This window comes from Argopecten irradians, chromosome 3 (assembly GCF_041381155.1).
Source record: "Argopecten irradians isolate NY chromosome 3, Ai_NY, whole genome shotgun sequence".
Taxonomy (NCBI): Eukaryota; Metazoa; Mollusca; class Bivalvia; order Pectinida; family Pectinidae; genus Argopecten; species Argopecten irradians.
The window spans coordinates 4,053,637-4,066,911 of NC_091136.1; the positions used below are offsets into that span (position 1 = coordinate 4,053,637).

The 13,275-nt window shown below is 36.8% G+C and overlaps 1 protein-coding gene across 1 annotated transcript in view; it reads right to left on the reverse strand.

The window, feature by feature from the left end:
* LOC138317333 (multidrug resistance-associated protein 1-like) overlaps nt 1-13,275 on the reverse strand; it is a 39,136-nt gene that overhangs the window by 6,942 nt on the left and 18,919 nt on the right. Inside the window, 11 exon segments of the mRNA XM_069258919.1 lie at nt 1,327-1,521; nt 2,045-2,211; nt 2,497-2,655; nt 3,737-3,985; nt 4,553-4,676; nt 4,995-5,194; nt 6,026-6,336; nt 8,109-8,479; nt 9,685-9,784; nt 11,125-11,317; nt 12,440-12,607. Of these exon segments, the coding sequence (XP_069115020.1) occupies nt 1,327-1,521; nt 2,045-2,211; nt 2,497-2,655; nt 3,737-3,985; nt 4,553-4,676; nt 4,995-5,194; nt 6,026-6,336; nt 8,109-8,479; nt 9,685-9,784; nt 11,125-11,317; nt 12,440-12,607 (2,237 nt within the window).

Below are 13,275 nucleotides of genomic sequence, written 5' to 3' on the forward strand. Positions count from 1 at the left end.
GGAGGAGCTTGATTAAAATACAAATCTTTACAATACACAATTTGGTCACTCGAGTGTCCAGTAAATGTGTCTTAACGTGTGCGCAGTGTGATTAATCTAAATTACAAATGAAACGTCGAAAACTACACACAAGTGCTGGCTTTAGGATTATTCATCAGTGACTTTTTAGAAAGTGAATCATTCTAAAGAATTTGCCCATCTTTTACTAAAAATTCGGTTAGCATGTTTTTATTTCCATGCAAGTTTCATATTCTGCATGTTAAATCAATACATTTGATATCAAAAGTTATTTTCATCATTTAAACACTTCACTTCCAGGTTTCCTTTGCCACTTTGTGACGTCACGATCGACACCCTTTCATTTCCCGGCAAAGTGGCAAGTGCTTTCGTGACCAAGTTACACAACACTCGGGTTGCAATCTAGTCATTCAATTTGCATATCCCATACTCAGGTCACAACATCTAGTCAAACCCAGCCTATGATATGTGATGTCTACAGTGAATTGCATTGGTTAATAGATGACCTTTCATTAGCCAATAAAACTGCAGCCTTGGATATAGTTTTTTTTTAAAGATTTATGTTATAGTTTCAATTATTCTTAACAACTTAAAATCTGAGATTTCTTGTGTTTAAACTATAGGGATACCTATTACACCAATTAATCTGATTAAAACACAGATCCTTATAACCACTCCGTTCAATAGAGGATCTGACAATATCCTATATGGGGTCACGTCCAGATGACCTTTATACCACGTACTTCAGAGCAAATGCAGTTTCTACACCTTACAACATCAATTAAAAGCGTCTTTTTGCCCCAGTATACATATACAATTAGCTTTGTAGTATACCTCGGGCGAGATAGTTACATACACGAAAATAACTTGAACAGCTTTTGCAACTATTTCGTCCCCAGTCAAGATTCTGGCAGTGCCAATTTGATTGGCCATTTCAAAAGGTCATCTTGACGTGACCCCTAATGGGATTTTCTCAGATCCTCTTATCCAACGTAGTGATACATGTAATAAGGATCTGTATTTAAACTAGGGATACCTATTAGACATAAATGACCAGGTACCTTCATATACATGTATGCATGCAGAATGAAACTGCAAAGAAAAAACATAGTCAAAGGTAGTTCTATTGTGTCTGATTTCATGATTCAATATTAATAAAGTTAGCAATAGTAGAGAGAAATATTTCCTCTTTCTCTAAAGCCATATTCAATGGAAAACAGAAAGATATTTCAGAGATTTTTGTTTAAAACAACAGATTTTCCAGAAAGACAAGGACAACCGATAGATAAAAATTTGTTGATAACTTACTTATCATAGTCCAAGATGGTATTGAGTCGGTGAGCGATGGTCAGAATGGTACAATCTTTGAACTCAGTCCTGATCGTGTTCTGAATCAGATCATCAGTTTCCATGTCAACAGCTGCCGTAGCTTCGTCGAGGATGAGAATCTTAGTCTTCCTCAGGAGTGTTCTGGCCAGACAAACCAGTTGTCTCTGTCCCACACTAGAACAAGCAAAAGTGTCCAATTATATTAATTACTATTATAGTCAGAAACAAGAGGTTGATACCTATATTAAATAAGAACGACTGGAATCCTAGCCTTAACTGAAGACTGCAACTGGTGTATCCAGAGATATTCCCTATCCATTCTTATTACACTTTATATCACTTATTTTTTGTGGATTTTATTTTTACGATTAAAACAATATCCCATGAAATCATGTAACTATCATCCCAAGGAAATATATAATATAGATATAGAATAAGATGAATAAGTTTCCTATTATTGTCACAACTGACTTGATTGTGCAAGTGTACGCGGTAAGGCAGTACCAGGCAAACAATGTGATAACTGACCTAAATGGCAGCTCCAGCAGTATATTCATATTTGAAAGCACAAGCTTCTTTCTTGGGAGTTGGCTTGTAGTATTCTCTCTTGTTGTTTTAAACATAATGATAATGTCATTTCAATTCAAGGTTTTATATCATCAATTACTCGTACAGATGTTTTTGAAATAAATTTTACCTCAAGTTTTCTCCTCCTTCTCCACATTCATGCATTAGACCATCGGGAAGTTCAGACACAAACTTCTTTAAATGAGAAAGTTCAATGGCCTTCCATAGTTGGTCATCGGTGTAAATATCAAATGGATCCAGATTCATTCTAAGGGTACCGGAAAACAGTACAGGATCCTGTCAAAGAAAAGCAAATATTTACTAAGGATACTGTGAAAAAAATTAAAATACAAGACAGTAACAAAGCAAGTACTAGAAGGCAAACTAGAATAATGGTCATCTTTGCCCATGAACAGAGCATGGAGGCCAGACTTATCAGGAAGAGAATGCTAGGTCAGTTTCTCCAAAAAGGTCTTAAGGACAAACCATCCTGAGATAGGATTGTCGGTTTTGACCAGTTATTGTAGAGGATTATAGGAGAGATGGTCAGTTTAAACCAAAGATCTTGGAAGGTAGACTCACCTGGGGGAGAATGGTCAATTTTGACCGGAGGTCATGAAGGCCCATATTGGCAATGCTTTGACCATCAATCACAATGGAGCCACCAGCAGGTTCAATCAGGCGGAACAAAGCTACAGTCAAGGATGATTTCCCAGCTCCAGTTCGACCCACAATTCCAACCTAGCATCATAAAATCATGATATTATCAAACAAGATTCATTTTGAATGCAAAAATATCAAATTGGGTATAAAGAAAATATATTTTCCACTAGCTGTCTACATTTGATAACAATTTCAAGATTTATTATTTAGGCAGTTTAGCAAATGTTTTGTTAAAATAATTTATTATTAATAAGCAACCCAGTCTGACTAATCAAATGAATGATCATTTCAGGTTCCTTAGAAATCCTCACCTTCTCTCCACTCTGAATCTCACAGTTAACTCCCCTTACATAGAAATCCTTGCCTTCTCTCCACCCTGAATCTCACAGTTAACTCCCCTTACATTGAAATCCTCACCTTTTCACCACCTTGAATCACACAGTTAACTGCCCTTACTAAGAAATCCTCACCTTTTCAGCACTCTGAATCTCACAGTTAACTCCCCTTACTTAGAAATCCTCGCCTTCTCTCCACCCTGAATCTCACAGTTAACTCCCCTTACTTAGAAATCCTCACCTTCTCTCCACTCTGAATCTCACAGTTAACTCCCCTTAATTATAAATCCTCGCCTTCTCTCCAGCCTGAATCTCACAGTTAACTCCCCTTACTTAGAAATCCTCGCCTTCTCTCCACCCTGAATCTCACAGTTAACTCCCCTTACTTAGAAATCCTCACCTTCTCTCCACTCTGAATCTCACAGTTAACTCCCCTTGCTTAGAAATCCTCGCCTTCTCTCCAGCCTGAATCTCACAGTTAACTCCCCTTACTTAGAAATCCTCGCCTTCTCTCCACCCTGAATCTCACAGTTAACTCCCCTTACATAGAAATCCTCGCCTTCTCTCCACCCTGAATCTCACAGTTAACTCCCCTTACATAGAAATCCTCACCTTCTCTCCACCCTGAATCTCACAGTTAACTCCCCTTACTTAGAAATCCTTACCTTTTCTCCACCCTGAATCTCACAGTTAACTCCCCTTACATAGAAATCCTCGCCTTCTCTCCACCCTGAATCTCACAGTTAACTCCCCTTACTTAGAAATCCTTACCTTCTCTCCACCCTGAATCTCACAGTTAACTCCCCTTACTTAGAAATCCTTACCTTTTCTCCACCCTGAATCTCACAGTTAACTCCCCGGAGTACAAGATCAAGGCCAGGCCTGTATCGTGTCTTGTAGTCATTAAAGCTAACGTGACCTTTCTGTGGCCAGTCGTGTGGAGGTCGTCTGAAGGGCAACACCCATTCAGCCTCCGTATCTATGGAAGCGTATTCCTGGACACGCTCCACTGACACAATGTTGGTCTCCAAGTTACTACCTTGCTGCACCAACAGGTTAAGTGCTGAGGTAATCTGAAAAACACACGGTTAAAGCTTAAATCTCCTTGATAATTCAGACAGTAATTGAAACAGACAGTTGTAAGACATACATAATCAATTGTAGGACCCATTTAATATTGTAGCACATAGTTAATTGTAGGAAATAGACAATTAATTGTAGGACACTGACAGATTTTTTAGGACAAAGATACATTTAGTAAATGGTTTTACTAGTTTAACATCCTATTAATTAACCATGGTCATGTAAGGATGTGCAAGGTTTGCTGGTGGAGGAAAGCTGGAGAACCCAGAGAAAAACCATCGACCAGCAGTCTACACCTGGCAACTGCCCAACGTGCGATTTGAGCTCTAGGCCCAGGGGTGGAGGGCTTGTGGTAATATGTCGAGACATCTTAACCACTCGGCCCAAACGAAACCAAATTTTCATCTTTATATGTTATGTGTCAAATTATACGCTTCCATATTTTACATCAACAGATCAAATTTAAACAAAATTGATCCAAAAACTGTTCGGTTAATTTGGCCATTCATTTGGCCCCTTAAAACATAGCACACAGACTGACACATTTTAATACTTACTGAGAGGGCATAAGACACAGACAGACCAACAGTTCCACTGCTGACATCATTAGACAGAACAGCAAACAGAGCAGCAGAAAAGACTATTAAGTTACCCACAAATTCCAGTCGAGTTCCTAGCCACCTGTGCAAAAAAAAATAGGAATGACATATACATGGCTTTTCGCATATTTCCATTTATTTTTAATTCTCCACAAAGTCAATCTATTTTATTTTTTTTGTAGGAGTGTTACCAAATATTCAAATATTTGTTCGCTGGGTAGATATTGAAATATGAAAACATTACTGAAATATTCAAAGGGTATAAAAGCCCTATATGAAAGCAGTGTTGTGATTATAACTTATAGTAATGAGCAATCCAAAAATATCCCTTTTGTGACCCTCGTGAATCGATTATTTCTGGTTATGTATATAAACTGTTGCTGATTAAAAATAGACAGACCTATTAGAGGCTATTCTGGCGAAGTAATATAGAATGTTTTTGTCCACACGCTGTACTGAGGTGTCTATGAAGCGTTCCTGCTGCCCATAGGCTCGTATGGTATGAGCACCCGCAATGGTCTCACTGAAGTGTGTGTAGATTGGAGACCGAGTGATCGACTCAATTCTCTGAAGCTGTCGGGATGTTGGAACATAAAATCGCTGCAAAATAAAACATATATAACAGTAATAATAAAATCAAACACAATTTCTATATAATTTCAAGTTTTAGTGAAGTGAAGCAGATAGTACCAGCCATGCTGTCAAGAAGCAAGGTCTTATAGTACCTGAACATGTATATAACCACATACTGTGACCTTATTGACCGCCTGAGGAAAAAAATTATTATGTCTCAACAAAAATTACATTCCAGAATGTAGTTGACACAATTTCAGTTTCCAGCTCCTTTATTATAAATTGCTATTCATATTTTTCATCCCTGTGACCTTCAAAGGTAAAGTTCAAGGTCATTAAACTAAACAAGAGGCCCATGCACTCCTGATCATGGTCCTCTGATCATGACATATGATACAAAGCTATCGTCCTCAGGATATTTCATCAATATTTTGACAAAATTTCTTTTTTCAAACACTCCCAAAATTTATAGATTTTAGATAGCACATAATCTCATTGAGCATTCAAGTGAATATCTAAAGTTGTGTTGACTATGTAAAACAAATTAATCATTACAAATGGTAATAAGTCTCTAGGTTACTTTCAAATTTATGCGAGATTATGCCAATGTAAGTCTGCACACAAAGTTTCGTTAAGATCGGTGAATATTTACTCAAGTTATTGTGTCCACAAGGAAAAGTTCACAGGAAAAGTTCACAGACGATGAACAACTGATTACAACGGACATAAGTCATCATGATCTAGCTATGGCCAGGTGACCTTATATCTAATTCAAATAAACTTGGTAGCCATTAAACTTAATATAAAATTGGTAGCCTAATATCCCATGCATTGACCAATTCGTTCAAAAGTATTTACCTGTGCCAGGTAATAAACTATAAATAGCGGTATGATGACGCTAGCGAAGATTGGAGTACTGTAGGTAATGATTACGAAGGTGGCCAGAGTCCCAAACGACTGTTGTATGAAGAACCTTATAGTTCCAGGTAGGATGCTGTCAATGGTCTCAATGTCACGGGAGAATCGGTTCACCACACGACCGATCGGAGTTGTATCGAAGAAGGACATTGGTCCCTTCATGATCCTTTCCAGCATTCCGAGGTGGAGCTTCCCGGCCGCTCGGACCTGACACAGTGATGCCAGCAGGGAGTATATCATGATAAGAAGAGCTGTACATGACAAAAATTAAAAATCAACTCTTCAAAAGATCCAACAGGTATGGAGGTTAAAGCGTTGTAATCTCAACCTTCACGATTTTCTGATCAAATTTCAAGTGGCTCAAAAATTCAGAGAAAAAAATTATTTACCAGTAAATGTTTTGTTAAAGCTTGGTTAGGAAAAATTTGGTATTATATTTGTATATTGATAATAATAAATAACCATCACCATCTTTTGGTCTTAATTTCTGACAAATTTAAAAAATCTTAAGAAACAAAGAAAAACTATTCATCATGCAGCTAACTGGGGTAGAGTACTTTATCATGGTTTTCATAAAATATGGTTGATCTGAAAAGTTCAACTCAAGCAACATCTTATACAGTGAGGATGGTACATCAAATTCTTAATCAACCTTGCTGTACACTAAGTCCTGCATATATCGCTCGAGGTATTTGTGACCCTCATTATTCCCCATGAAAAAAGTAACCCTCATTTTACTTTACCTAACACCAAATCCAGCATATTTCCCAGGAAAAATGTAACCCTCATTTTACTTTACCTAACACCAAATCCAGCATGTTTCCCAGGGAAAATGTAACTCTCATTTTACTTTACCTAACACCATATCCAGCATATTTCCCAGGGAAAATGTAACCCTCATTTTACTTTACTCAACACCAAATCCAGCATATTTCCCAGGGAAAATGTAACCCTCATTTTACTTTACCTAACACCATATCCAGCATATTTCCCAGGGAGAATGTAACCTTCATTTTACTTTACCTAACACCAAATCCAACATATTTCCCAGGGAGAATGTAACCTTCATTTTACTTTACCTAACACCCAATCCAGCATATTTCCCAGGGAAAATGTAACCCTCATTTTACTTTATCAACACCAATCCAGCATATTTCCCAGGGAAAATGTAACCCTCTTTTTACTTTACCTAACACCATATCCAGCATATTTCCCAGGGAAAATGTAACCCTCATTTTACTTTACCTAACACCATATCCAGCATATTTCCCAGGGAAAATGTAACCCTCATTTTACTTTACCTAACACCCAATCCAGCATATTTCCCAGGGAAAATGTAACCCTCATTTTACTTTACCTAACACCAAATCCAGCATATTTCCCAGGGAGAATGTAACCTTCATTTTACTTTACCTAACACCAAATCCAGCATATTTCCCAGGGAAAATGTAACCCTCATTTTACTTTACCAACACCAAATCCAGCATATTTCCCAGGGAAAATGTAACCCTCATTTTACTTTACCTAACACCAAATCCAGCATATTTCCCAGGGAAAATGTAACCCTCATTTTACTTTACCTAACACCAAATCCAGCATATTTCCCAGGGAAAATGTAACCCTCATTTTACTTTACCTAACACCAAATCCAGCATATTTCCCAGGGAAAATGTAACCCTCATTTTACTTTACCTAACACCAAATCCAGCATATTTCCCAGGGAAAATGTAACCCTCATTTTACTTTACCTAACACCAAATCCAGCATATTTCCCAGGGAAAATGTAACCCTCATTTTACTTTACCTAACACCAAATCCAGCATATTTCCCAGGGAAAATGTAACCCTCATTTTACTTTACCTAACACCAAATCCAGCATATTTCCCAGGGAAAATGTAACCCTCATTTTACTTTACCTAACACCAAATCCAGCATATTTCCCAGGGAAAATGTAACCCTCATTTTACTTTACCTAACACCAAATCCAGCATATTTCCCAGGGAAAATGTAACCCTCATTTTACCTTGCCCAATTCCAAATCCAGCGTATCCTCCGAGATACATGTAATTCTTGTCCTGATACTCTGTGGTATTAGCATTAGACTGATTCGCGAGATCTTTATCATCCGTCCAAAGACTGAGCCAGATATTTGCACCTACACTAGCTCCTTGGTAACCTAGGAAAATTATGAAGATGATGAGACTGGCAATCAGACCGACGGCACGAGCATATTTCACAAATATCTTCCTCTTTACGGCACCTTCTTCTTTTTTTTCTTCCTGAATTAGGACATCCTTCGGTTTGTTATTTTTTTTCTCTGGCGTTTTCTCGCATTTTGTGTCCACAGCTGTTGAGATTGTACGTGCCAATTTAGGTTTGCTCTCCGAAGTTTTTCTGCAATGAAAATGGTTATAATTTCAATGTTGAAAATCATTTTTTCACAGAAACAAAACAATTTGAAAGAATTTGACAGGTTATCCTTATTCCATCCTCGATACTCCAAGGGTTACTATCACTGGCATTATATCCACCCCTGGACTGTCTCATAGTAAAACTGAAAGCAGCAGATCTAAATTCAGCTGAAATTACCTATGTCTTATGTTGCATTCAGTTTTATTATGTGGTAGTCCAGGGATGGATATAACGTCTCTTCTAAAAACGCTGTAGGAGAATCATAAATATTGTTGATCTATAATATTGGGAACCTGTACAATTTTGAAACACCCAAGAGAACAAAAGGTGTGCATTTGCGTACATGAAAACACTTTTTTACCCCATGTAATTTTCAAGTATGCAAATGTGATAATTAGAATGTGTTAGAGTCACACAAAATCAAATCTAAATATATTAAATATTTACAAATATAGTGTAGATATTATCCTGACTAGTTATTGGAGTATTGGCAGTCTTTATCACATGCAAAACTATAGAAGCATTCAATACCATCATATTAATTTCAATTGCATTAATTCTTATTTTAGTTTCTGTGACCTTGCTATCATCTTTTAGAACAAAAAAATCAATACAAAAACATTCTATAGTTGGAAGGAAATTTATTCTATATATTGCTGTTGAAAGCAGGATATTAAGTTAAAGTAAAAAAAAAAGATTGAAAAACATTGAATTTGATGCCAATATTCAGAAAAAGAAAATAGGTTTCTAATTTTAAGCATTGGATTATCTATGAAGCATATAATTTTACATTTACCACATCGATCACATATTCGTCATTTGCATTTATAGAATCGAACAAATTTACGGTACAGGGAACGTAACAACATCTCTGTCAAAAGTTCTCACAGTTGCAAACACCCGCCATTTTCTCATTCGTTTTTTTCTTAATCTGGTTCCCTTTTGCCTAACCTCCATTTTTTCTACTGGTTCAAGCGCTCAAGTGATAAAGATCTCAGTGTGTCTAAAGCACAAAGCAGAAACTGGAAGGGAAAAATCGGCCTTTCGTTCTTCAGATTTCCGAGCGACTGAAATAGGGGTGGTAAATAATTTTTATTTTTTTTTACCAACTTTTCCATTTTAAGGGCAGGAAATCCCGAAGAACTAGGTTTCAAATTGGTGTGACCCAAACAGTTTGACCTACTGACCTTTTCCTTGACCTGACATGTGATTCATCCCCAGAGGTCGTCCCGGTGTCAGAGGTCACAGACTCCAGCCTCTCAAGGATTTTACTCTTTACTTCTTGGACTAAAAACAAAACAAACCAACATCTTGATAAAACAGTCATATAACTTTTAAATTAAGAACTAGAAATATGTCTGTTAGACATAAGGTGGTCGCTAAATACTTCCTAACCTTAATTTCCGCTATGAAATCATCCCCTGCAACAGGTGTACGTAGCACTTTCGCTCATTATCCTTGGGACTAGTGCAAGGAGATGGTTTACACCATTGGTGCATTGTAATAAAACTTTCCTTTACTTCATCAGAACTTTAAATGTGAAATTACTTTGAAGTTCTTTGTTACATAAAAGTGTGTTTATTATCATATTGATATTGATACGATACACTTGTTTCTTGTTCAAAATAGTCGTCCGCTAGAACACCGTCCAGTGCACGTGGTGACTTACATGTGTCACGCTTGAACCCCTTTCTGGGGTACATTAGATCTAGAGCTCAGCCACTCAGACTGATATTTTATAATGTGTTTTTTCATTTTGTTTCTCTCACGCAAAGATGTGTAATTCTATAAATAATAATTAGAACTGCAGCAAATGCGGTCTATGGTCACAGGGTTTAGTAAGCGATAGTGCAACGTACACCTAGGACCTAGGATGATGTGAAATAAATTAAATATGTGGCCAGTACTTAAAGTTAAACAAAAAAGGAAATCAAGGATAAAGAAGTTGACAGTTTTTGAAAGTTATACAAAGTAATGATGACATTACTTTCTGGATCCTCTTCTTCACTTTCTTTTATTGACTATATAAACCTGAATTGCATTGTATTGTTCCGGAGGTTTCCAAAGTCGATCAGATGCTTAGAATATTGTGACCGATGCAAGAGTTTGTATGGTATGTCGCTTGAAGTTTACACAAAACAAATGCGTTTAGCACTGTGAAATGTCACTGACAAGTATATCTTAATATATGTTTTTGAAAGTTTGGTGTCACTAAATTATAGCGAAATCTATTAAACCCTATAAGACACTGACTTCCGGTATCATGTGCGCAGTTGGAATCTGCAAATAGCAGATGTACACAGACTCTACACCCGACAAGGAAAATAATAGCATGAGTACACTCGCACTAAAAAGAAGCCCTCCACCTCTGGGTCGCTAGTTCGAAACCCATGTGGGGCAGTTGCCAGGTAATAACCGCTGGTCGGAGGTTTTTCTCCGGGTACTCCAGCTTTCCTCTACCAACAAACCTGGCATGTCCTTACATGACCCTGGCTGATAAAGGATGTTAAACTAATAAATAACGATTACCTCGAAACTGGAGATGAGTCAAGTTTCTAAACAAAAAAGGAAATCAAGGATAAAGAAGTTGACAGTTTTTGAAGTTATACAAATAATGATGACATTACTTTCTGGATCCTCTTCTTCAGCCTCATTCTCATTATCCTGCATCAAATACGTCTTGAGGAACTGAGCGAAGGCGCCGTCATGGCTGAGTAGTTCCTCGTACGACCCCATCTCCGACACTTGTCCATCAATAAGTACGATGATGGAATCAACCATGGGTAACCAATGGATACCATGGGTCACCAGCAGACGGGTCTGAGAACAAAAAAATTAGTTTGTATCATTATGATAGTTTCTTCGTGATGCTTTGGAGCAGGGATTTATAAGTGAGAAGGATTTGTCACTCAGGGTTTGCACTGAATGTGACGTTGTTGGGCAACAACTGATTTTCCTTTGATATCCTCTGGCGCAATCTTTGATGTTGCTTATGGGTGCCAGGCTTATCATGTTACTTTCTGAAGCAGGCCGTCTTTTCTCTTAATCTTCCGTCCTTAAAACAAGGATGCGACATCGTGAAATTTATTAAGATTTACATCGGTGTTTCGTTTGACGTGATAAGACAAGTATTTATTGAGATTTTTTTTTTTTATTCCTGGTACATAGGCATCTTGCGTGGTGTTTATTAGTGTACAGACAGTGACAAATCCTTCTCACTTATAAATCCTTGTTTGGTATTATTAACAATATCATTTGTAGAGTAAAGGATAAAAATCATTTATGAGATTATAATATGGCATCATATAAAAAATGGCTGTCTTAAAGTCAAAACTCAATTAAAAATCACTTTTGTTCGAAGTGTATGAAGTACTAATATTAAAGGCCCACTACCTTTCCGAAACGGCTTTTAACTTTTAAAATGGAAAAGTAAAACAAGATCGATATTTTTGTAGAGTCGCAAAAGTTATTAACTTACTGTTAATACTACATTGATCATCACCTTCTAAACAATTTAATAAAAATAAATTAAATGTTAATTTTCATAATGCGCTTCGTCTTATGTTTCCCGCTGACATCCTAAATACCGGGCAGTAGTTGTCTATCACTACGCTTTACTACTCTGCACTGTTTTCATATATTACGCAGGAAACCTTGCATATGTTTGGTGTTGTATCCTCATCGTTTGCCATCAGTATATATTTTCTGATGTTACTACTGCTTTTTAAGAAATCTTTATATTTTGCTCCGGAAAGGTAGTGGGCCTTTCAAGCCTAGGTATATGGTAAAATATGTGTTTTATATGTCATCGAGAAGTTTGTATTGAGATATTTGCAAGAACTGTCAGTCTGTCACAATGATAAAACACACTCTTTGAACCATAGAATTTCTCATATTGTTTTACCCTGGGGTATAATTACTCAAGAATCATAAACATCTTACCTTATTTCGAAGCAATCCTTTATTTCCGACGACTTTCTGGAAGATGTGTTTGCCCACATGAGAATCGACAGCACTAAGGGGATCGTCTAACAGGTAAATGTCAGCATTGTTATAGACAGCCCTGGCCAGACTTACTCTCTGTTTCTGGCCACCACTCAGGTTAATACCCTGTAATTAAGTTTATAGAGACAAAAAATATAAAGGGAGAGACACAGTTTACAAAGAGAGAGACAAAAATTATAAAGGAGAAACAAAGTTTACAAAGAAAGAAACAAAGTTTATAAAAGGAAAAACAAGCAAACTAGTGGAATTTCCATCCCCCGCTTTCAGAACAAATTGTAGGTAAACATTATTGAAGTCAGGTTTAACCTTGGTTGAAACATGAAAGTAAGATGTGTAAAATAATGTCCGCTGAAAGTGAATATTAAACTTGGCTGAGCTCTTAAGGCATTTAACTTTGATACTAACTTTTAAGAAAATCAGTTTACATTTGTTACAATTAATATGCAGAGAATGGCAGAAAATGACGTTTTAAGTGCATCAAAAGCTATAACTCTACTAAATAATGTCGGCCAAAATTGGCAATCGAACTTGGCCGAGCCCTTAAGGCATTTGACCTTGTTACCAAGCTTGAAAAAAATTGGTTAATATTTATTACAGTTATTGTTTGGAAGTGGCAGAAAATGACTTTTTTTATCAAATCAAAGGGCCATAACTCTGCTAATTAAGATCTGCCGAAAGTGAAGATTGAACTTGGCTAAGCCCTTAAGGCATTTAACTTTGTTACCAAGTTTTAACAATATTAATTTTAACATTTGATAGTTAATACACAGACA